Here is a 26,092-nt window from a genome sequence, read left to right as displayed (position 1 = left end):
TGTACTGAAGGTGAGTTATATTTTATTTTATTTCATTAAAATATATTTTAAAAACATACTGTGTAAAATAATTAGGATTCTCAATAATTTATTATTTACATTAACAAATTCTGCTTGACTGTTATTCTATAGATAGAAATGAAAAGTCTGTGGAAGGGAGTTGTATCAGCTTCTTCAGGACCAAGCAAGCCTCTTGTCCAAGAAACATGTCCAAAATTGCATTTCTTTCCATTTCAGTCCCTTCAAAATAATATTTGCAAACAGATGGCAAAAAGCTCAATGAAAGGTCATGCTGGTGAGTGTTGAGCACTCACAGCGAGAGCCGGGAATTCAGGGTGCTCTGCAAGGGGCAGACTCCAAGGAGACATTAACATTGCACTGCTCAACAGTCAAGAGGCTGCAGGGTCCAATCCCACTCCTGCTCCCACTGTCCTATCTCTGCTGAAATCCATGGCATTACACAACAAGGAGGCCTGCACGTGACCTCTCCAGGCAGATCTCAGAAAGCTGGACAAACTCCTTGAGACAGGGTGGCAGTGGAGAGACTGTTGTTCCTACCACTGTAGGCACACTGCAGCTTATCATTCTTTTTCAGTCCAAACACAACATAAAACTCAGTGTCTTCCTTCCCATCCTCTGGGAAGAAATATGCATAGGGAATTATCTCTCTGATGTAAACATCTGTAAGCACCATTCACATATGCTGGTCCACATGAAAAGAAAAAATATTATCAAAGTGCCTGCTGCAGCCTTGACCCTTCTTAGTGGAGCAGCTCAGCTTTCCCATCGGCTTTCCAGACTTCTGAAATCATCCGGGTACCCAAAAATCATGCACAGCTCATTGCATTGCCAGTTGCTGCCTGCTTTACTATTCCAGGAAAGAGCAGTTGCCCTTCCAATGATTATACAAAAGCCCATGATTAAAAGAAGTAAAGCTGTCAGCTCGTGTGTTCTGTGTCCTGGAGGCACTCAATGGTATTTCTGACATCTCGTGTAAGGCACCAATCATCCGGTAGCTGAGCAAAAAGTGACCCACGAGACCTCCATTAAGCAACTGCAGAGGGAACTGACAAAGTTCAGCTGGTTTGCTTGTCTTCTTGCTTACAAAGCATAAAAAGTGTGGTCACGCCATCTGAGGAAGTTTCTGGTGGTATCCTAAAAGGGGAACTCAACTTGCACCACAAGGGGCATGGGTGACTTGTGCCTGCTTCAGCACAAGTTTCTGACAGCTATGTAAGGGTGGCAATTCCCACAGACATAGCAGAGATTTCCTTGATCCCCAGGAAGCCTCTGCTGCCTTGCTTTCACAGAAAGTGGGTTTGTTGTCAGCAGCAAAGCAGATACCTCCTCACAAGATGTCTCCATAACACACAACAGAGGACCACACTTACAAAACCAGATTTGTGGCACTCTTGCTCCAGCTTCCCTGCTGTTGGTGTTGTCTGCACAGCCTCATTCACAGAGATGCAATGCCAGAGATAGCAGAACCTATGGATGAAGAGGTTGGCTGGATGCTGGCTGGCTGCACCCCTGAGCAGCCTCAGTCCAGAATGTCAGTCTCAAATGGGACCAGGTGGTAGTATGTCAAATTGGTGACATAAGCTGTTGGATCATCACTGTCTTCCAGCTCTGAGGTAAAGTCACTAACACTTTCAAACCTAAGGAGAGATGAAAAAAAAAAACACCAAAAGGCATTAAGTAATTTAGAAAATCAAAGGAATTGGGGAAAACAGTACTAAGGGAGTGGGAGAAGCACTTGGAGCTGATTTCATCCACACCTCCTTCATCTCATATACTCATGTGTTTATGACTAAACCATGGGCCAGTGAGAACCATGGTGAATGTAAGCAATTAATCTTGTCACCCTTGACTTTCAAAGTTACTAGTGAGGAAGGAAGGAAGAAAGCAGCGAGTCTTGTAAGAGTGAATCACGCAGTTGAAGTCCACATCTTTCTATTTTGTTCCCACAGCATGTGTCAACAACACATGATGCCTCAATTCTCACATAAAAGTGAAAAAGAAACTGCCTTTGTTTCACATCTGAATGTGGACTCTCAGTCTTTCCCTTCACAGGTACCTTCTCTGGATTTAGCTTTTTAATAGGCCAAGTGTCTAACATAGGTAGGGAAAAATGACTAGAGTGTCCTTCTTCCAGAGTCTAGCTGTACTTCCTATGGTACAAGGTTCAGATTTTGACAATCAAAGGATCTACAAATATAAAAAGATACCCAAATTTAGTTTCACTTGTTTTGGTATTTTCCTCCCCACTTCCCAACACCTGTTTCATAACCTGCACTTTTGCAAGAATTACTTACTGTCTCATACCAACTCTCAACCAGAAGGCATTGAGCTGTTAAAACCTACACTTCTCACTGTTACACACGTTCCCATTTCAAGAAGGCTTGAATTTCTGTGGTAAGAAACATTATCTTCTTCCTAGATAGCCTAACAGTTAAAAGTAGTCACTGCAGGCCAAGGACTAAATTTCACCTCAGTTCTAAAGGGGGTTTGAAGAACTATAAAGTTTCTTTTTCTCAAACTCTCTCTTTAATATTTTGAAAGAAATTTCATTCACTATGACAGAGTGAGAAATACAAGGAAGTAGAAACTGAAAAATTGTACAAGATGGAAAAAGAAATTCTAACCTAGCTCTCACTTTTACATGTGTCTCTAATACTTTATCAGCCCAGCTGGCCTACTGAAGCTCTCTGAATGGCAGATAAACAGATGAGCTTTAAAATAATTAATATTTAAAACTGCATCTCATCTATACATGAACTAATTAGACTCTTTAGATAAGTGAAACAACTGTGGACATCCCTCTAACCTCGCCCTAGAGGGGGACGTAAGAGCTGAGTATTTCAGAGGACCTGAAAAAGGGTGGCAGGGAAAACAAACAGATAAGTCTCCCACTCCCATCTCTTCCCAAAATTTTATTTAGAACTCTCATGGGTTATAGCATAGCCTGGTCTATACATCCTGCAACATATAGCCAAGTTCTGTCTTTTCCATACTCCTTCCTGGTCCTTCTCATCTCTTTTTTTTCAAACAATGAGAGCCAAAATAGAGAACCCTTTTTTGAGCAGAAACTCATAGATTTTCTCCTGCAGTGCTGTGGCTTTGCTCTTCACTTTAAATGAAACAGCAATGAGACTGAACTTTCAATGTTTGTTACCCTCATTCCTCTAGTCCCTCCAGGCTGTTTACTTGCCTGTGTGTGTGGGAACGAGTGCACGAGGGAGTTGACTTGGTATCTTGAAAATACTTCACAGATCACATTGTGTTGTCTTATGGACTGCAAGTGATCCAGAAACAACAAATTATGAAATACCAGAGGGGCAGATAGAGTGAAGAAAGCAGAAGAGGAGTCAAGAAGGCTATTCAGATTCTGCTCTGTTTCTCTTATCAGCATAAAACCAGTATTACATCTGAAAGGTCCCACAGATTTTGTAGTTCTCCAGCCTCACTGATAGGTTACTACAAGCAGAATGTGAGGAGCAAAGCAGTGGACATTAGATGCTGTGGTTAAGCAGAAAGCTTTTCTTGCCACCAAAAATGAAGTGTGTGCACAGCAGTCTGCAAAGCACTGCTCTGGAGTGCTCACAAAAAACCAAACTCAATAAACCAGGACTGTTTACCACAGTCAGAAGCTGTGTACGACATCAATAGTCAAAATGCTTTTGTGCTGTTACCAACAGCTCTTTCTCTCAAAAGAAATTCTGCAACTCTACTGTGGACCTTCAGATTCCTAAATGACTGAACTGCTGCCCTTATTTTTTTTTCCTCTAAGTACCTTCATGGACACACTGTCTTTTGCAAGAGCCTACTTATTGTGTTGTAAGACAAAATTCTTTATCATTTTAATCTATTTGGTAGTCTTTCACAAGTAGTGTTTTCCTGGGCTCAGTTTTGGGGCCAGTCCTGTTGAATATCTTTATTAATGGTCTGACCATGGTGATCAAGTGCACCCTCTGTCAGTTTGCAGATGACACCAAGCTGAGTGGGAGTGCCAATGTGCTGGAGGATAGGAAGGCTTTCCCAGAGGGATCTGGACAGGCTGGATTGATCAGCTGAAGCCACTTGTATGAGCTCCAACAAGAGGAAACGCTGGGTCCTGCACTTGTGTCGCAACAAGTGACCCCATGCAGAGTTACAGGTTTGGGGCAAAGTGGCTGTAAAACTGCCTGGCAAAAAATGACTTGGGTGTGCTGGTCAGCAGTGGCTGAACAGGAGCCAGCATGTGCCAAGGTGGCCAAGAATGCCAATGGCATCCTAACCTGTATCAGAAATAGTGACCATCAGGAGCAGGGCAGGGATTGTCCACCTGTACCCAGCACTGCTGAAGCTGCACCTTGAATCCTGTGTCCAGTTTTGGGCCCCTCACAGCAAGAAGGACATTGAGGGGCTGGAGCACATCCAGAGAAGGGCAACAGAGCTGCTGAGAGGTCTGCAGCACAAGTCTGATGAGAAATACCAGAGGGAGCTGAGGTTTTTTTTAGCCTAGAGAAGAGGAGGCTCAGGGGAGACCTTATCACTCTCCACAGCTGCCTGAAAGGAGGGTAGCCAGGTGTGGGGTTGGACTGTTCTCCAGGTAACAAGTGACAGGGCAAGAAGTAAGGGCCTCAAGTTCTACTGGGGAAAGTTTAGATTAGATATTAGGAAAAATTTCTTGACTGAAAGTGTTATCAAGCATTGGAACAAGCTGCCAGGGAAGGGGTTGAGTCACTGCCACTGGAAGTATTTAAAAGATGCACGTATCACAGAATCATAGAATGGTTTGTTTTGGAAGGGACTTTCAATGCCCCTGCCATGGGCAGGGACACCTTCCTCTAGGTCAGTTTACTAAGACCCCATCCAGCCTGATTCTGAATGCCTCCAGGGATGGGGAATCCACAACTTTGGGAACTTGTTTCAGTATCTCACAACTCTTATCTAAAGATTTTCTTCCAAACAGCTAATCTAAACCTACTCTCCTTCAGCTTAAGGCCACCCCCCCTTATCCTATCACATGCCCCCATGAAAATTCCCTCTACAACTCTCTTGCAGGCCTCCTTCAGGCACTGGAGTGAATTTGCCAAAAGGCAGCTTATCCAATGCCACAGACTCTGCTGCCGGCCTAGAAGAGAAAGGTACCTGTGGAGAGAGTCCCTGTAAGATCTATGTGTTAGATAAGTGGGTCCCAGCTATTCTAAATGAGCTACAGCTGCAAAGTCCTTAGTTGGGCAGCAGCTGTAGCTTGTGAAGGCAACTGGGATAAAAGGGGTGGGCCGAGAGCCCAGGATGAGCCCCTGTGGAAACCATGAGGAACTGTGCTGCAGAGAGGAGCTGCATAATAGGACCAGCAAGAAGGTATGGACTTTAAGATGGGACTCCAGAAATATGAAATACAATAAGATGACAACAATAATTGGTGACCCTGACGTGATGGAGGTATGCAGCCTGAAGAGCTGTGGAAAATAGGTGTAGCAGCCTGAAGAGCTGTGGAAGATAGGTATGCAGCCTGAAGAGCTGTGGAAAATAGGACAGCCTGAGAGCTGTAGCAGCCTGAAGAGCTGTAGAGAAGAACATAGCTATTGGATCAAGGAGCTGTGGCAACCAGGAGCTGTGAGAAATATGGCCTTTGAGTCAAGAAGCTGTGTGTTGTACATGACCTTTGAGTCATGGGGGAATGTGTGTATTGTATTTGTGTGGTGTGTGAGGCCATTGAGTCTCGGGATAAAAACATGTATTGTAAGGAAATGCATATATTGTACTTGAATATCTATACTGTATTTGACTATATTTGTTAGTAATAGAAAAAGGGGGAAATGTGGAGAGAGTCCCTGTAAGATCTATGTGTTAGATAAGTGGGTCCCAGCTATTCTAAATGAGCTACAGTTGCAAAGTCCTTAGTTGGGCAGCAGCTGTAGCTTGTGAAGGCAACTGGGATAAAAGGGGTGGGCCGAGAGCCCAGGATGAGCCCTTGTGGAAACCATGAGGAACTGTGCTGCAGAGAGGAGCTGCATAATAGGACCAGCAAGAAGGTATGGACTTTAAGATGGGACTTCAGAAATATGAAATACAATAAGATAACAACAATAGGTACCTCTGTAACAAAACCAAACCATGAATTCAAATGCATTTATTTACCACCTTTTTCTTTCAAAAGGACTTTAGACTACAGTCCAAGAACCACACACAAAAGGACTATGCCTTTAGTTATGCCACATGGATGCTGAGCACACTGGCTTCACTATAGTTTACAACAGTGTGATGTAGTGTCAACTAAAATCAGAGAGAAAATGAAGGAAGCAGAAAAGACCTACTTCAGAACAACAGAGTAAGCAACTGCAATTTGGAAAAGTGCTGTGGTTTCTTTTGCAACAAGTATGAGACTTTTCAGCTGATGGATCACTAGTCAGGCAGCTCTGCAGGCTACACAGCTAACCAGTATAGGGAATGAGCACTTCCTGCTGAAGCTTCAAGCAGTTTTTCCCAAAAAATCCAGGCTTGCTCTGCAAAATGTCTCATTCAAGTCCATCAGCATCCAAAACCCAGAAGTCATAAAGAGTTTAATGCAGCTGAAAGGAAAAAATTCCCATCTGAGGATATCAAGTCCACAAGGAATTAACTCTGATTTCAGGGTAGAACACACCATAAATCCAATTTTACTGAAACTAAAAGGGAGCAGCATAGGATTTGAAAGGTTTTAAAGTTTCCTTTCTGGGCTAATAACATACCTTTAAACCAACAGTATAGAAAATCTCTGCTTTTGTAAAAGGTTCAATTTTTACAAAACAGCTGTGCTGCACTGGTTCCACTATCTCCTAGCTATTGTGTCTTGGCTATAAAATACAGCTGCAGGATGGGAAAATTTAGGGCACCGTATCAAACACACATTGGAAATTTATTAACTTCTTGACTCATGACTTCACATCCTTTGGAAAGTTAAACTAAGTCAGGCTGCACAAGTCAGGCTGTTACCCTGGATTCAGTTCTTCCACCACAGTTTATGGGAAACTATGCCTACCATTCAGTTTTTGTCACATTAGTATTTTCAGACCTTAACAGTCTCTGACTCCAATGGGATGACAGTTAGATGATAGTAGTTTCTGATCTCATGCTGGTAAGTTTTGCTTGGGCTGGAGCACATTTTTAAAATCAAAACTAGCTATAAATATTTTTTAAACAAATTTTTTTAAAGAATCAAAGTAAGGCAGGAAAATGCTTTCTTTAGTAATTTTCCTCTATAATTTGTCATTCTCAGTACAAAGAATGATCCATTGTGAATTATAAAAATTTTAATTTCCAGGTATTGGCCTTACAGAATTACCTCTAGTGTGCCATTTCAGCCTCATTATTACTATCTTATAAGCTTAAATGCTGTTAGCAAGGTCAAGGTTCAAAACACTAAGTGATAAGTTAATAAAAAGACTTCAAGAAATTACACTCAAGCCAGACATACTCTCCAGCCTCTGACAAAATGTTGCCAAGCTCTAAACCTTATCACAGACTGGCATTTCAAATAAGACAAGACAGATCATTGCATTCAAAGAGAAAGGCTCCATTAGTCTTTCATTATTCTCTTTCCTTCATTCGACTGCTCTAATGAAAAAGTAGGTCAACATTTCTCATCAAAAATATTAAAATGGTTCACTACCTGAAGCTCATTGAAATATCAATCACCTGATATAACAGAAATCTGTAAGAGCATATTTCCATCAATACCCATCTGTGAATACAGTCACTGGCTTAAAACCTACATGTATCACAGAATGGTTGGGTTAGAATGGACCTCTGGAGATCATTCACTCCAACCCTCTGACAAGGCAGGGTCACCCAGAGCAGGTGACACAGGAAGATGTCTAGGTGGGTTTGGAATGCCTCAAGGGAGGGAGACTCCATGACCTCCCTGGCCAGTCTGTTCCAATGGTCTGCCATCCTCAATGTAAAAAAGTTCTTCCTCGTGTTGAGATGGAACTCCTTGTGCTTTAGTTTATGGCCATAGACGCCCTCCTGGTTACAGGTTTCTGACCCCAGAATACCTATATACACTTGGAAGCAGAACTTTCCAATGAAATCAGTCTAACTTGCCTTTTCCCTAACGATATACACATGCTACACCAAGTCCCAGCTGTGCAGCTGTTGACCTTTGTTCAGTTTTTGACCTTTCAGGGATGCCTTCCCCTCTGAGAACAGTGTTTTGCTTTCCAAACATTCTACTGTCCTTTGTAGCAGGATATGACATTTGTTAGGCTATTTGAGTTTCCAAGTTTGGGTTCAAACCAGCTCTCATCACAGTCATGAGAGAAAGAAATAATTCTGTTCTCCCTTCACAGAACCCCCATGGCAACCTCAGATCTTTTTTCATACACAGGGGATTGATCACTTTGTAGTCAATCATTCTCCCATTTTACCCACTTTAACAGGAAACTGCTCTGAAGTGTTAGCAATCAGGCCCAGTAACCTTTAACCAGTCAGGATGACAGCTGTACCAGTCTTGCTCTTAGGCAGACAATAACATTTTGCTAGGGGGGTGGGAAAGCTACAGTGAAGGTGACAGCATTGCTCCTGCTCAAATGCCACTTACAAATGTTCTGCTGAATCTACATCCAGGTGCTTCTCTTTCCCATTCGGTATACTGTGGTCAATGACTATTGTTTCAGTGTTGGCTAAACAGAATCCATTTGATCGCATGATTTCTGTTGGGAGAAGAAAGAAAACAAGATTTAAAAAAAAAAGCTGGAAAAGAGCTGTGTATCCTATGTAATTGACATGGCAATGAACTGATATATGCACATGACACTGAAAATCTGCACAGGAAAGTAGGAATGAAGAACTGGTTTTACAGCTTCTAAAATCTGCAAACTGACAGTGCTCAAGTAATTTTATTCACCTAACCAATTAATGACACAGCATCTGAAGCAACGACCACTACCAAATCATAATTGTATTTTTCTTAGACAGTCCTAGGCTTAAGCAAAAATAAAAAAGGCATAACAAGGTCAAGACTTGACCATACAAGTTAATTTAACCCCCAAGACATAGGAAGAAATACCATGTTTTACACTGCCCTTGATACTGCTTATTTGTTTCTAACTGTGTTAGAAGCCTCCAATACAGAATATCTAAAATTGACACCTAATTCCACTGACTTACTACCATGGGGAGAATTGATAACTAAAGAACAGTATCTGATGTGAGAAGTTATCCACATCTGTGCTCTATGGAAAATCAAACTAGGCAAGTCACAAGGATTTCTTTTGAATAAATGCAATTTTCAAAAAAAATCAGCACTGACTTAAGTAGGATAACTCTTGATCTGCCTCAAGACACTATGACCTTGTGTTACAGCCTTGCATTATCAGCACAACAAAAAAAAATTAGCCTGTGGTACAAAATATGGCAGGCAGAAAACACACCAACAAATTTCACCTATATATACAGTTGAAGCAATGAACAGGAGATGAGGCATGAGAGAGGAGGTAATTTTTTTTTAACATTACATGCTCCTCATTAAGGTAAAGCCAATACTCACTTTGAGACTCATCTTTGACTTTCATTCTGTATTTTACTGCAGCTCCCTTTAGCAGAATACATTTGGGGGTTGTGAAAACATTGAACCCCAGCAGAATCACATTTCACATGACTCATCTTGAGCCATCATTGTGTGATAGTGAATTTATGGTGTACAATAAGATTTCCACCATAAATTCAAATTCAGCTTTCATCTTCAAGGGCAGCCCTTTCTCTCTCTCTTCTCCACCACCTACCATTCTGAGCAGGACCTTTTGGGGAACAGCTTGATTTTTCAGAGAATACAAAACATTTTTGCCTGCTTTTCCAAGACTGCAAGCCAGGTAGAGAGCTGTACAATGAGTAACAGGAATGTCAGTATTTTCCTAGTGTCCTTGACTTGACCTAAGAGTTAAAGCATTTCACTGCTGCATGAACTGCTTTACCCATTATCATTTACTGCCATCTACTGACAGTGCTGCCAGACACTGCAACATTTCCATTTGCAGCATCCAGATGAGGCAAATATCGATTAACATCAAATTTCCACCTATGTTCTTAGCATTAATTGCAGCAATCACTTGAATGATGAAATTAATTACCACAAGATGCTTCTGAATAGCTGCATAGGTAGGAGAATCTTCCTCCAGTTAATGAGGTATGACTCGTCACTACCAACAATAATTTAGAATTAAAACATGCTATTATTATTCAGCTGAGATAGTTTTGTTAGTACCAAAGAAAATTGATACCAGCTCCTTGCAATATTATAAACCTTGGAGGACTTTGTAGTATTTAACTTCAATTAACTGTAAATAAGCTCTTCTGGTGACACAAAACCAGGAGTTTGCACTAGGTTTAAACAAAGTGTTTCAGTATAGAAATACAAAACCAGGCACACCAGAAGCTCACAGACCTTTTGACAATGGTCAGTAGCAGATGAAGAGGGGAAAGGCTAAAATAATAGGCAAGGATAGGCTGTCCACTTCACCCACTAGCAATCTGTGGTTTAGAACTTCCTATGTCTCCACCTGTGACAGGTTTCAATGCACTTGTCCTCCACTTCCCTGTCTAATTCCCTTTTGAAGTCACTTCTGCTTTCAGTTCCACCATATCCTATGACAGTGAGTTCCACTCCTTAACTATGCTTTGTATGGAAACAAAACAATATTATAACTTGTCTTTTGTTTGTTTAAAGCTTGTTGTCTGTCAATGATATTCGATAACCTATAGCTCTTGTTTCAGAAGAAGTACAGGGTAATTGACCTCCTTTATTCACAGCTTTGTAGACTTCCATCATACCAGTCTGTCATCTCATCTCATCTCATCTCACAGGTGAAGGTGTCCTTCTTTAATTAACCCCTTTCTTAGACAAGCTGTTCAACAACTTGAATCCTCTCTGTTTATTTGTATAATTTTAAATTCTATTATATCCTGAGATGAAGAAACCAAAATTGTGCATATTGTATTCAAGAGGGAGCTATGCTTCTCTTCTCTGTTTCCCTCTCCTTTCCCAATAATACCTAATATTCTCACTGCTTGATATTGCCAATTGCTTGGCACCAAGCTTACCCTTTCACAGAACTGTATGAGTAGCTTCAAAATCTCCTTTCTAAGTGCTAACAGCACTATCATATGTGATGATGTGCAGTAAGGACTGCATTTTCCTCACATTCACTGCTTTGCATTTGTCAGCCTCCCATGTCACCTGCCACTTTATTTTCTGAATGCACCTTGCACAGTATTACAAGGAAAATTATATGCTCTGTATCACAAAGCACTATTGAGAACGACATCTTGAATTGTTGATAGAGAAATAATAATGGGAACAGCAAGGAAGTAATTTTCATTTTTCAATTCTTGTGTCAACTGCGGGTAGATAACAATTCTTACCTGATATTTTAACTGGACTTTGAAAACTTGGCTGAATTTTATGGACATTGTCATTTTTTAGAACTTGGTCCAAAGGAGATCTCTCAAAGAACGTGAGGACAACTTCAGATCTTGAATACTTAAAAAGAGAAATAAAAACAAACACCCATTTTTAACCAGTAATTTGCTTTGTCCCTCTTCTCCATTCCCACCCCTTCATAAAATGACAAAAAGACTTATTATAAGTGACAGCTTGGAGGCATCATTACACAGTTCTGGCACTCAGCATTCCTCCAAGTTACTCAATAAATTGCTGCTTCTTTAGAGTTTGGCAAAGCCCATCACATTCTAATCTGCATGAGAGTGCATGTCACCATGAAGGAGGAGTCAAGCTGGGCTAAATTGGAACTTGGCTTACACACCTTCCAGGGCATGTTTATAATAGTCTTCAGAAGCTTTTCCACTTCATTAAGTCTGGCTTCTATATCATGGGCTTCTTTTATTGTGATGAGCCCTAGAAACAAAGTAAACAGATCATAAGCATAAACAAAAGCTGGCACACTTTAGGAGCCAGAAGCAGCCCCTCAGGAAGATGTGGAACAACCTCAAATATGCCTTCCAGAAATGTCTTTTAAAGCAACTGATGATAAAGCATGCACCCCATACTGAGGTGGGTGTAGTTTACAAGCAGAGTTGCAAGCCTGACACAAACTCAACTGTTTATGACCATATGTAGGAATTGCAAGACAAGCAGAAGTAGAACCACCTACTCCCTCACCCACAGTTTCACTACACAGCATTCCCAGCAGTGATAGTTAAACAGCCCACTTTCTGCTTCCAAGAACCATTATTCATCCTTTTTTCTGTAAATAAAAAATAAAAGAAAACCCAAGAAAACCAAAAGACACTTCCTACAGATAAGAGGGGAAAAAAATAAACACAGGCTAAACAAAAAACTTTGAGAGAAGTTTTGTATTTCTCTGACTGTAAGCCCCAGTGAGTGGCCCAAGGAAAATTTGTCAGTATCATGTTTTTCAAGTGCAAGATAACTGTTAGGATTTTTTTTTTTCATCTATTCAGTCACTGAATTACCACAGTGCTGCAGAAGGGATTAAGACCAAAATTTCACTGCCCAATGTCCTGAATGATGCATTTCAATGCAATGTGGAATTACTTGGTATGGTGATCTCAAACACTGATACCATATTTTGTATGTATAACCTGCAGGACATCTCTAACTTTCCCCTCCTCCAACAGACTGAAGGAAATACAGCACAGGCTGGATGCATGTATGGGGCATATGAGAAGTAAATCCCAAAATCTCACATCCCTCTAGTGAGCCTTTTATTGCTGATGTTTGCAACCTACTTTTTCTACTCAAATCATCATTTAACTTCTACATTTGTGCATCTTTTCCAAGCAGCAGGATGTACTCATGAAAATAAAATCTTTAAGAGAAATTATTAAATATAAGAAGCCACAATAAACAAACAAAAAAAATCCGAACAAAAAGCTGGAACGGGAAAAGACACAATCAATTAGAACCATCAAAATTAAAAATCTGCAAAGCAGTCTGTGAGAAAGCACTTCAATATATTACATTGTGTTAAAGTAAGTGTATCTGCATCTTCCTAAAACACAGAGCCATCAAACTTGCAGAGTGTGGGAACAGCATCCACAAACAGTTTCAGTCTGCACCAGTCCTTGTTGTTTGCTACCAATGAGATACAATCCCACAGAAACTTTCCAGACAAAAGTGTGACTTGGAAGCTCTCAGCTCTCCTCCAGTTACAGCTCTAAATAAAACAGAGATTGTCTCCAAAGCAACCAGGTTTACTTGACAGTTGTCCCACAAAAGTCCTCTGTTTGTACAAGTCTTTCTCTTGCTCAAGAGTGCTTCATTTTGCCTGTTTTTCAGCATGGCTAACCCCTCACCCAGGTACAACTTGCCCCCTCTCCTGACAGCTGAGCAATGCACACCAGCAGGCATATAAGGGAGATGCTGTGTGTCTTGCTTTGGCTGGTGTACACTACAGTCGGGTAGCTTTCCTTGGAAATTCTCTGAAAGGCTGTAAATGTGAAAAAACTCATCTGCATGGGTCCACAGACTGCATAGTCGCTGGGCTGTGCTTGACATTACAGACCTGAATTGCATTCCAGCACCCTTCATCATCCTAACTATGGGGTGCAGGCTGGGTGGATTTGCTTGGCCCCTCTACAAATAGTTCCCATCCCACATTTGGACTGAGTTCAGATTTTTCAGTTAAAGGGCTGTCGTTTTCCCTAAAAGAAAGAAGAAGCTGCCAATGGCCCCACAGTTCAGACACCCATCCATGATGTTAGCAAAACACTGCTGACCGTGCTGCAGTCCACCTCAAAAAACCAGAGAAAACAGAGCCAGCCACCCTGGTGCCAGCTGCCATGGGGTGCTGCTCCACTTCTCCTGCTGGTCTTGATCCATTGTGCATAAACACTGATATAGTCAGAGCAGAGACTGCCCAGCTGTGGCTGCTACCTCACCACCAATCCACCAGGGATTCAGCATTCAGCTGCTCCCTCCCAAATCTGCCCTCAATCTCAGACCATTTCCCAGATAAGCATGCACTGTTGGAACTAGTATTTTACCAGGAAGAGGGACACTTTTAAACAAATGGAGATATTCAGACTGGGAGGGGGAGAAAAAGAAAAAAAACCCAAAACCACCTCGGCAACAACCCTGAGCATTCATCTCATGAGGAAAAGCAGCCAAGTGGTCAGGACTTCTCTCATTAGTAATCAGGGAAAGCATCTGCAGCTCCACATGGTCTTTTTATGCTTCACCAAGAAGTCAGACAAGGCTGTCAGCCTGTTGCACTGTCACAGATCGCCCCGTGGGAGGTTTTACAGCTTCTTGCATTCACAAGGAATTTCCAGCTCTGGTATATTATCTCCTTCCACCTCTTGGAAAGACACCAGCCATGCAAATCCACACTCCAACCTGGAAACTGGCACAGAAAACTTGCAACATCTGACACCATAGAAGTGTTTCTTACTGAAGTTTTCAGTAATATCAAAACCAAAAAGCAGACAGCGTAGGAAGGAGGGTGATACATCTGCCTGGACAGCTTCCTATATATGTGCTCAGTGATTGCAGATGTGCAGCTTTGGGATGTAAGGCTGCTGACCTTAAATGAATTCCCCATACAGGGAGTTCAGTTTGGCCAGGCTAAAGCTTTTATTTTCATACATCTGCAACCCAAACAAACAGAAACCCCTTGACTGGCCTCATATACATATATTTAAGCCTGTAATTTCTTCCGCAATTGTAATGAAGTTTGTAAGGCCCTCATTTATCTTAATTCTACAAGTCTCAGTTTTTAAAAGCTAACAGATGCTCTTGTGGTTTTCAGTAAGTCATAGACCATGATCCCACAACCTCAGAGACTGCTCCCAACCACACAGCCACGCTGACCAGAGTGAGGCACTGCCTGCCCAAGCAGCCAGGAGGAGTGGAGGTCCTGGTCCTTCCTTTCCATCCCTTTCAGCACTCTCTAACTGGCTGCTGTTATCATCCATAGCACCCACATGCACGAGGAACACTGGGGTTTCACAAGGTAAAGTCTCTGGTGTCAACACTGGCTTAAGGTGCTCCCACCCTCCCCTGCATCTCATTTCCTCTCGCACACCACAACACAGAGCTGTTTCTGCTTTGCCAGCACAATTAGGTGAGCAGCAGGCAATACCTCAAACCACTCCTGTCAGAGGCTTCACCTCAGGAAACCCCAGCCTCCACAGAAGAAGCAAGAGACTGCAGGCGAGGATGCCCCATCCAAGCTTCTTTCTCACCCAGGCGCTATATTAGGTTTGAGCAGGAGCCAGAATTTGTGTAAAAAAGGATCACAGAACCTCACCCAAGTTTCCAGGCCTATCCTTCACTTTGTGGGGGTTTCTCCTTTGCCTGTCTTCTTTTTCCTGTTTGGAAGATTTGTCAAGGCAGAAAGACGGAGGAAAAAAAAAAGCCAGAGACTGATGTAGGATCTCCAGACACTGGAAACGCCTGAACAAACAGACACACAGACATGCTAGCTGACACTGCAGACAGAGCCCAGCACCCCCACCATTCATTAACCCTGACACAAATGCACCAAAATGTGGATGCATCTGAAGTGTGTGGGACCCCCTGGCCACATATGAAGCATCCATACAGCAGCAACAACATGTCCCGAGGCTATTGTCTCTGCCCATGGGCCATGAACACACGTCTAGCCTGTATTTCCATCTGGGAAATAGAATTTACTATCCAAGAACCCTTACTCTGATATAAAATAAAAATAAGATACCAGTAAAGCAGCCAGTATCTTGGAACCAGTTGTGCTTTCTTCACTTGTTCAGTCATGCAACAGAGCTGAACTCAGAGCTGGGAAATTTGTTAGTGAGGTCATGGTGAAAGGCTGTTCTCATGCCTTTTTCTCAGCTCTGGCCCTTGTCTGGACTGCTAATGGAAAACATGCACAAACTCCTCCCAGGAAAACTTTGCTGTCTTGTTACCTACACTGTACTTGGACAATTAGCTGTTATTCCAAGTGATTGAAATGGTATAAACACCTATGTTTATAGGGTTTGACATAAACTGGAGTCCTGCTGGCTCCTTTTTTGCCACAAACCCTGCTGCCAAATACCCCAAACTTGTAAGATTCCTTCACCCTGCACACAGGGGAGCCAACAGGCTGGGTGACAAGAGGGATGACACTGCCTAACCCAGTGTGGCACTCACCTGTGCCTGGGAGACTGCTTTATTTTTATTACATAATCAGTGATCTCATTCAATCCTTTTGACATTTTCTCTGCCCATTTCCAGACCAAGAGCCCCGGGCAGAGTCCTTAAAACTGAAAAGGATTTGCTTTCTGTTTTAAACTAAGTGTAAGTAACAACTCTGCACAGAGCAACATGTGTCTGGAAAAGTATGGCACAAGCAGCACCAGAAGCCTGCAGCTTTCCTCCTGGCCTGGCTCCCTGGTGCTGGGGCAGCTGCAGGAGGCTGGGAGAGCAGGTCAGCAGCTGTGTACCTGGCACGCTGGCTCTCAGCGTGGGAGAGGGGCCCAGAGCTGCACACAGGCAGGAAACGAGCTCAGCAGCAGGGGAGAACAGAGAGCCAACTCCTGATGTGAACACACAAGCCTTGGTAGGGCTGTCCTATTACTGCTGTGAGCCACCAAATCTGCAAGTAATGACATTCTGAAAACCACAGATAATGCACCCCATGTTTGTACCACAGGAAGCAGGACAGGAATTGCAGCATGTGCTCATAATGAAATCACAGAGCAGTCCTGACAGTCAGCATACACAATGAGCATTGTCTCAAAAATCCTCTAGTGCCCTCCAAGGAAGAGTAAGTTCATGCCCAAGTCAAGTATGTATCTGTAATGTCATGTCAATGATGATACACAGAAGTCTGTTTCTCTGGAGATGTACAAGTCACTATGTATACGTCATACCAAACTGTGGGCAAACCCCATCTCTCCAGTCTGAAGGACTACACCCCATGTTTTTGGTCAGGACAGGAGTAAAGAATGTCCATGAGATACCCTATTTTCTCAAAACCAGTTCTATACCTACAGGAAGCTGAACAAAAAGCCAAGGTGTACTTTCTAAGATACATGCAAGACAGAATGCCAATAGTCCTAAACGCTGTGTGTTTCATGAAGATTAAAATTGCATTGAACCCCTCTCATTTAATTGTCTTTCCATTCCCTATAGGGTGACTGCAGAGTAGGTATCAAAGGGAAAAAATGAGTAACAAATAAATCCAGAGAGAAATCCTAGTGTGTTCTGCTAATCTACACTGCAAGTAAGATTTGAGGCTTATAGATTTAAATCATGAATCCATTCTTCTCTCTTTGCACAAGACTCCAAGCAGCAGTTAGGGATTTCAAATCTTTAGGGAAAACATATAAGCTGCCTTGCATGGGAGACTGCTACTTTGCTGTCTCTCCTGACCAGACTTCAAAGGTCTTTTCCCCAGTTACAGCATTCATTACCACTGCAGTGCTAAAACATTTTTATCCTGTTTCCCTCATTCCCTTTCCCTCAGATATGTTCTAAGCTTTGTGCACACACACAATCCAGGATGTAGATGGAGCAATAGAAGGAAGGTCCTAGTCATTAGAGAATAATGTTAAATTAGAGTCTAATTTGATTCATCCAAAAAAAGACCAGGTCCAAACTCAGATCAGGATGCTAGGGACCACATCTAGTCGACTTATGAACAGACCCACAGACAGATATTCCACAGAAACATGCAGAAACTGAAGCTACTCATCTGGCACATGGATCAGGGCTGAAAGATGACAGACAACTCAGCCCCATTTTTTCTGCTGATTCGCTCCTTTGCCCTGCTTCCTAATTCTTCCATCTGCTTAACTGGGTCTTCTCAACACCATTTCAGCTGTCATTTTCCCCTGCTTCAAGGCCACCATACCTCACTCCTCCTAGCAGCTGCCAGGTAGGATCCCTCCTCACCCCAAACACTGTGTCCCTCAACCTTGCCACCTGGGAACTATGGCATTAGCCACCTCTGACTGGATTCTGAAAAGGCCAAACCAGCTCCCATTTACAGCTGCCTCCTCTCTGATGAAGGAAAGAAGGATAAAAGATTGCCAGAAGGGCAAAGGAATACTCAGGGGTATGTAAAGGCAGGAAATGAAAAAAAACCCAGCAGATGGGAAAGCTTGTTTCACACAACTTTTCTTCAATAACTGCAGAAATAACACCACAGGAATCCCTTAAGTCCAAAGACTTGATAAGATCCAGAGAAGGGCAGATAATTACAGGCAATCAGGGATGTCAGATCTTCAATTACTAGAGACCAGAACTGTCATTTTTTTGTTCTCTGCCTTTTATTTATGCTGTCTTCTGCAGCATCTGGTTCTCATCACCAGGGACAGGATCCTAGAGCTAGCTACAGCACTGGTCTGACTTAAGTCTGGCGGCTCTAGCAACTCCTCTTTGATGCCTCTCTCCTAATTCTTCAACCCATCTCTTTTGGGGCAGACACATTTGCCCCCTCCCCTTGAGGGGGAGTTCATCCATCTCATGTGACAGGAGTCACTACAGCCTTTACAAAGGATTTGCTATCAATGCAATATCGCTGACAAGATCCCTCTTGGTGGCATTACTGAGGGAGCAACTAAAAGAACACAGCAGAGCTGAAAAGAAGGGTGGGTGTAGGGAGGTGGACTTTTGACATTTATCACATTGTGCTGCCCTTCTTAAGCTTGATGACAAGGACCAAAATTTTTAAAGAGGTATCAGTACACAAAATTCATTTTAGTCACTCCATATTTTCAGAAGTTCCACAGGGTAGTAGCAAACATATTGAAGATACTGAGATAAGTCTGTTTGATGCAGAAAGAGAGAGAGCTTTCAAAAGCCTGCCCACACCTTTCTTCTTTTGCAGTTCATATGAAGCAGATTCAGGATGGGGAGAAGTCCTGTCCAAACAACTGTGACTGCAATTCCCCAAAGCAAAAATGACAATGACCCGAGGACACTGGCACTCTCGAATACCCATGCAAAGAAAGGAGGCAAGTCAAAAGCTGAGAAACCCAGACCCTCAAGATGATGGGTTATCCACACATTGTATTGTTAGTTATGGGATCTCCCAGGATCTCTGGAATGGAGAAGGCATGTTTTGGTGGCAGAACACAGCAGACAGGCTTTCCCCACCGAACTCCTTGTCTTGATGCTTGATGAACCACAAGAAAGAAAAAGATGTCAAAGAAGCATGAGATAGGAGTGAACAAAGCAGTCAAAACCTGCTGAAAAATGCAAGCTCCTACAACCATTTTTAGTGCTGGTTTCTTATCAGGTGAGAGCCGTCATGAAAAACACACCTCATTTCCATTCCTTTCCACCAAAACCTTCCCTGACACATTGCCTTGGTTCACCACAAAAAGGCAACTTGTGTCTAGCTTTATAACAACACAGTCAGCTCCATTTATCTCCATTATTACAAATGAACCATGAAATTCAGCTGATAAAAAAACAAGCCCAGAAGCCACAAACTTAAGTTTGGTTATACAGTTCTGCTAGAGCCTGATAACCAAGAGCTGCATCTTTTGTCTGCCAGACAGAAGTTCTGAGCAAGCTCCACTAATGAACTGTTGACAATGTCAACAATGAAAAGAGCACAATAGATGCAGTGTATTTATCTGTATTGTCACAGCACCGAGAAACAGCTGCCGTCTGTGGAAACCACTATGCTGCTTCTGTAGAGCTCCCTCTTCTCATAAATCACACTCCCAGATGGTCTTGTAAACAACAACAACAAAAATGCAGCATATAGAAAATGAAGTTGTGAGTACAGCATTTGCAAGCAAACAATGTTCATGGGTAGGCTCCTTGGGAACTGCCCTCTGTGTTGGGCACATCCCTCCAATGGCAGCCCTGGAGGAGCTTCCCTGCGCAGGCACTGGGACATGGAAAACAGCCGATCACCTGCTTCCTGCAAGAGGATGGCACCCCAGAGGCAGGCACAGGGCTTGGAGCTAGAGCTCAGCCTAGTCTCTGTGAGGGACTGCTCAGCTCTGCTGCAGGTAAAGTGACTGCTTCTACGCTAGGAGGCAAAATAAAGGTGCAAGGTTTGTACAGGGAATCTCCACCACTATTAGAAAACTTCTATGGATGGACAGAGGTTGAGCACCTGCAAGGTGGAAGGGAACAGAGAAGTTCTGCAGAGCCATAAATAACCATGGATGGCAGCACACCGGTGAGGGAAACCTGGAGGAAAAGAAAAGGAACAGAGAGAAAATAACAGAAAGAAGAGCAAGGGAAAAAAAAAAAAAAAAAAAAAAAAAACCACGACAAAGAATGAGTCAGAGGAGGCATGGAAAGGAGGAAAATGAGAACTTTGGGAAGGGAGGCCCATCTAGTAATAAAATAAATCTGTCAGAGGGCTTCTGATTTGGCAGCTCAGAGTATCAAAGCAGGACCAGGCACTACAGGTATGTACAATATGAACAGTTACATTGGAAAAGCATCTGAGCCTCTGTCTTGGTAACAAAGGCAACAAACAAGTGCAGAGGAGGATTGCCAGAAACCACCCTGGCTGGCACTCCAAAGGCAAAACAAATCCCAGTTTTGAAAGGCTGCTAATGTGTTCTTTTGGCTTCCTTAAGGGGTTGATTCTGCCTGCACTGAAGTCAGAGGTGAGGGAGGTGTGTGACTGCTGACTGTATTGAAGCTGGCTCAAGTTCAAGGATAAACCTTAGATGAGACCTCCTCACAAATGGTATTTAGAGAAAATAGGAAAGGAGGGGGGCGGGGAAAGCAAGAGTCCTTTTCCAGATGTATACCTCAGTTCTGGTGTCTGTTTGGTCTGCTGCAACCATTACTATTTCCATCAATTTTAAGTCAGCTTCTAAGTCCATAGCTCTGCCTTTCTCAAGAAAACTGATTAAATTCAAAAGTAGACTTTGCATAGAGAAACAGTTTAGTAACATTAGGCTGTGTTCATTGCAGGAGTGAACGAACCCGTGTTCTCCTGTGATCCTCTTTTGTACATTTGCCTAGAGCAAGGGACAGGCAGATTTCAAAGACAAATAAAATACTAGCAAGTTACTGGCAACATCACAGTGAATCATACTTAGTCACCCTGCAGGTATGCACATATCTAACCTTGTTTACCAGCTTCCCAGTGAGATGCCTTGTGCTGCTGAATGTCCTTGGCCTTTAGCATCAGTGTACATTCCAGAGAGTGCACTCTGCCATGGGTTCCTACTAGTTACCAAAGACAAGACAAAACTGTGGGAATGCCCTACTCCCCCCTGGGACTTCCCCTCCTCTCATATCTAAGAAAGGGTAAGATGAACAGCCACTGCAGACAGCTACACCTCCCATCCTCTCCCCTGCAATCTCAAAGCACTCAGCAGCTCCAGCAAATAAGGAAGGGGATAGCATTGTGGAAGCTCATCCGGGAGGATGAGGGGTCAAGGAAGGAATGGAGAGAATGGTTTCCTCATGCTGAGCAAGAAAAGGAGCACACTCCTGCACAGCATGAACTGTCTGCTGAAGCCAGCAATAGAGGTAACAACCAACTCTTTCTAAAATTGCTGACGTTTTTAAAATAACTACAACCTTCGTTTAAAAAGTTAATAACATCAAATAGCTCAAGCTTCCCCTCTCAGTAATATCCCTTACACATAACATACTGCAGCTTGACTGAGCTGTAGGATAATGCTAGTCCTTTTAATGCTCCTTAGGCAAATCTGTAGGGACTTTGGAGTCCTTCAATGCAATGCAAATTTGGCTTGCAACACTTTATCACTTCCTCCAGATAAAAGCACAGCTGATATTCACCTTCTTTCAGGAATCCCAAGACAAACACACACACACACACACACACATAAACTCACATACATATGCAAATACATTTGTGTGTATATATATATATATAACTACACACAAATGTATATGACTAAATGCTAACACACACAAGAATGGGCTTTTGTCAGGTGTTTTTGTTGGTTAAAGTACATTGAGCTTCACTGTAGACACCACGACATCTGCTTTTAAACATGGCGTTAAGAAACCAAGCTTACCCCATGAATTTTGTAAAGACTGGACATGCCACATGCAATCTCTTTTTACATGCAAAGCTTTGCATCACTGTCACTTAGTTAAATGAGATTTTTATGTTTCAACTTTGTCAAGTTATCAGAGGCTGTGACCAGCCAATTTAAAATGTTGGTTTGATGAAGTGTTCTTTAGGCAGAGAAGCATACTCTGCAAAGTAATTTTCTTTAGAGCAGGAGCAGCATAATTTTAAAGAGAGAATTGCTGAAATTGTGACGCACGCTGTAATTGCTTAGAAACTACTCCTGATTTTTATTCTGCCTCTGTTGCAAAGTTAACCTCCACCCTTTCAACAAGCTAAACAGATCATAATCTACTTATATTAGGTTTCGATTTTTCAAATCCTGAACTGATGCTTTGCTCATTCACTATTCTACTGAATGCAGTGTGCCTCTTCCTGAGATAAAGGTAAGCCAAGGCTCCAGGTTTTAGGCAGAGATTGAGCAACACAGGCTGAGGATGGTTAATCTTTCCCAGCTGCTCATGCATGAATGGTGTATCTACCTGGGACTGTCAAGTAAAGCCAGTGCAAGAGACCATAATCCCATCTGGCTCAAACCACACAAATAATGCTTCGGAGAGAAGTGAAATGAATTGAACACTTTGCAAAAGCTCAGGCAGGCTTTGAGACAGGAGAGGAACCATGCTCGCTTGAGAGAGGCGCCGAGGAAGGAGAAGGGCTTTAGGATAAGCAGCAGCTCCTGTGAGTAACCAATGGGGAAGGAGCACTGGGAGGGGCAGCAGGCCAAGGATCGAGTCCATTTACAGCCAGACACAGCACACACCCCAGTCCAGCTGCCAAGCCACTCTTCAGAGCCCATAAAGCCAGCAAGAAGGACTATGGGCACCCTGGCACGTCAATTTCTAGTCATAGTCACTCGGGTAGGTGCTGTGCCCTGCAGGCCACAGGCAGGCTCGCTCCAAACCTACCCAGCATCCTCAAAAGCCGTGGCCCAGGTGCCACATACACTTGAAGGCCATTATTACCGAGAATTTACTGCCTCTCAGCACTAGCAAAAATCGCACCCGGGCTAAGAAGTGGGGTCTAGCTTCCGCAGGAACAGCCCCATTCCCAGCCTGCACCCAAGCGGGACGAGCCAGCCCCCTCCGGCACCCAGCGCTGCGGACATCTCCCCTGGCAGCCCGGAGCGAGCGGGGCTGCGGAGCCGCGGCTGCCCTGCGCCCATCGCCGCCGTCTGCAGAGGGCACTCGGGGCCCGCCAGCGCTGCCGAGCGCCCGGGGCGGCGGGGCCGGGCCGCCACCTCCCGGCAGCGGGGCCGGGAAAGCAGAGCCAGGGGACACCGGCCGGGGAGAGGGCTGCGGCTCCCGCCACACGGGGAAGCTTGGACAGGGAAAGGTTTTAATATACGGTACATAAAATAACCCAAACCAAGCCCACCCCCAGAGGTTAGGGATCTGGCAGGAGCATGGAAAAAGACCTGTGTCGCTATAAACATCTGTCAGAAAACATCATTGGGGAGGCAGCCCGGGAGAGATTGCCACTGGCAGGGAACAGAGCTCGCTGTCACACAGGGACGGCCCAGGAATGAAGTCCGGTGGGTTTACATCTCTACGAGCGGTGGAGACCAAGTTCAGAGAACAGCAAAACGCAGACCCTCTCCAAGGGGGTCCCACTAGCAAGGTAAGAGCTTGGGAAAACTTACCCACCCTCTCACAGAGAAAATCCGGCACAGAATATTGGCTTTTGCCCGTTCCTGTCAACCAAATCATTTACGTCGTAACTCAAACAAGTGGGGGGACTGGAAGGGCTAGGTGTACACCCATTTTCAGATGACTGGATGCTCCTCACCACTCTACACACTTGAAATACGTCAGAGTAGAACACGTAACTCTACCTAAAAATTACCCCAACAATTAAACAAACTAAACCCAACCCGCAAAGACATCTAGGGTACATCCTGCTTCTACAATGCCTGAGCATGGACAACATCCCTCGAGTTTGGTCAATCCACTTCAGAAACTGGAAGAGAACAGACGTCTCTACTGAGCGCTGTTGCAATTCCCGTTTCACAGAAGTTATGCGAGGAATTATGCCAGCTCCCAGAGTTGCTCCGTCCCCTGGCAAGCGCCGCAGCCCTTTTTTTTGCCCTCTCCTTGTGGCAAACAACATAGCAACATGCGGAGATTTTTCAGCTACACCCTTTTCCTTGCCAACCTCCCCCAACCCTTCCTCGGGGAGCTCGGAGGCACCGGAGAGGGGCAGCGCCAACGGGGATCCCTCTGCACCCCCAGCCCAGCCTAGCCCGGAGCCGCGCAGCTGGAGACAGCAGCAGCGATACTGGGGTCACCGTCCTGCGTGGAGCCCTCGGCTCCAAATGTACAGTCAAAAGAAAAAAAAAAAAAAAAAAAAAAAAAGGAGAAACACAAATCAACATCCCGGGAGGAGTTTCCGACCGCAAAACGCCCCCGCAGTTTTTCTGCCCCCCCGCCCCGTCCGGTTCTCAGCGGCTCCAGCTCCTCTCCCCCTTCCTTCCGCCGAGAGGGACCGCTCGCCCGCCCGCCCGCCCGCCCGTCCTCCCCGGCCACCGCCACCCCGGGGAAGCGGCGGCCGAAACCCGCCCGCCCGCCCAGCACAGAGTGCCGGGGCCGCGGAAGCCGCTCTGACCTTGGAGCAAGGGGGAGCGGGACAGCTCGGGCCGGTCCTCGGGGAAGGAGTCGAGGAGCCGCTTGAAAAGGCGGCCGAGGTCGGAGTAGCTGCGGTGCAGGTAGAGGATGTTGCGGTCCGACCACTCAGTGCGGATCTCGTAGAACTCCTCCTCGTCGCCCCGCCGGCTGATGATGAGCCGCCGGATGCCGTTCACCCAGCAGCCCCGCACGTACATGTTCACCAGCGAGGTGCCCTCAAACACGGCCGAAGCCATCCCGCCGCCGCCCGCACATCCCCCGCCGCCGGCGCAGGGCGAAGCGCACCGCCCCGCGCCGCCGTGGCCAAGTTAAGAGGAGGAGGAGGAGGAAGAGGAGGAGGAGGAAGAGAGAAGGGGGGTGCCACCCGCCACACGCCCCCCCCGGCCTGGCCCTGCCCGCCGGGGCTGTGTCGCCTCCCGGCGCTGGAGGGAGGCTCGCTAGTGCCTCATAGACGGCGGCCTGGGCACGCTGCCCCGCCGAGCCCACGGCGCCGAGCGGGACGGCGCTCACCCCCTGCGGGGCGGGGAGCAGGGTGGCTCGGCCCCTTCTTCTCGGCTCCGCAGGAAGGCACAGCCCCTCCCGTCCAAAGGCGGGGGGACGCCCCGGTCCCGGCCCCGCAGGCAGCGCCCACCCCTTCCCCGAACCCTGAGGTCCCCGCGGGGCGGGATCCTCCTCTTCCTTCTCGGGACGTTTTCGTAGACACCGCAGACATAACGAGGCATTTTTTTTCTCCTCGCAGTGACCCCAGAAGGTTTTTTTTCGGTTTTTATTTTTTTCCTTAAGCCTCCGTCCCGGCCAGCTGAGGGAGGAAGAGGGAGACTGCCAGGCTGTCAGCCGGCAGGGAGGATCAGCGCCCCCGCCGTGCCCTCGGTGAAGCCCCCGGCAGCCGAGCCTGCCCTCCAGCGGGAAGGGGCGCCAGCACAGAGAGGGAAAACAGGAGGAAGGGAGTACACAGCTGGTGCCTGGGACTCCTTCGGCCCTTTAATAATAGTCTGGCGGGACGGCATCCCTGAAGGAGCCTCCAGCAGCATCGCGTACGGCAGGGAGATGGGGAGGTCTGTGCTGCAAGTACAGTCCCTCCTTCCCGCCGGGACCACATGCCATGCGGTTCCCGAACGCCCAGAGACCGGGGACGGGGAGAGGTGGCGGGGGTCACAGCAGTCAGCAGCAGGCATCTGGCAAAACCGGAGCAGCACCGCAGAGCGAGGAAATGTGTGGGAGATGCCTGGATGCCTGCAAATACCTTGGAGCTGCGGGGTTAAGATATGCGTACTGAAGGTGAAGCAAATGACAGCGCAGTGATGTAGGATGCATCATCCAAAACGGGATTCTGCTGGAAGGCAGTGGCCTCCGGCACTAGGCTTTCTGAGACAGAGGGGCTCGGCAGGGCCTAGGGAGGCGGGAGGAACTTCCCTGGGTCATGCCATGGCCCAGGGCAAGGAGAGACCCTTCTGTTTGTATAATTTG

The 26,092-nt window shown here is 45.1% G+C and overlaps 1 protein-coding gene across 1 annotated transcript; it reads right to left on the bottom strand.

Annotated features, from left to right (window-relative positions):
- PXDC1 (PX domain containing 1) lies at window positions 1–25,062 on the bottom strand. Its single transcript, XM_058803486.1, has 5 exons — window positions 24,606–25,062; window positions 11,790–11,881; window positions 11,389–11,506; window positions 8,570–8,681; window positions 1–1,658 (listed from the first exon to the last, which is right to left on the bottom strand). Exons 1-5 carry the CDS (start codon window positions 24,859–24,861, stop codon window positions 1,541–1,543), a joined length of 696 nt encoding a protein of 231 aa, XP_058659469.1. The 5' UTR covers window positions 24,862–25,062; the 3' UTR covers window positions 1–1,540.
- Window positions 25,063–26,092: the final 1,030 nt, after the last annotated feature.

The sequence above is a fragment of the Ammospiza caudacuta genome, chromosome 1, assembly GCF_027887145.1.
Source record: "Ammospiza caudacuta isolate bAmmCau1 chromosome 1, bAmmCau1.pri, whole genome shotgun sequence".
NCBI lineage: Eukaryota > Metazoa > Chordata > Aves > Passeriformes > Passerellidae > Ammospiza > Ammospiza caudacuta.
The sequence above is the reverse complement of the archived record's forward strand: the minus strand, read 5'-3'. Positions and strand labels throughout refer to the sequence as shown.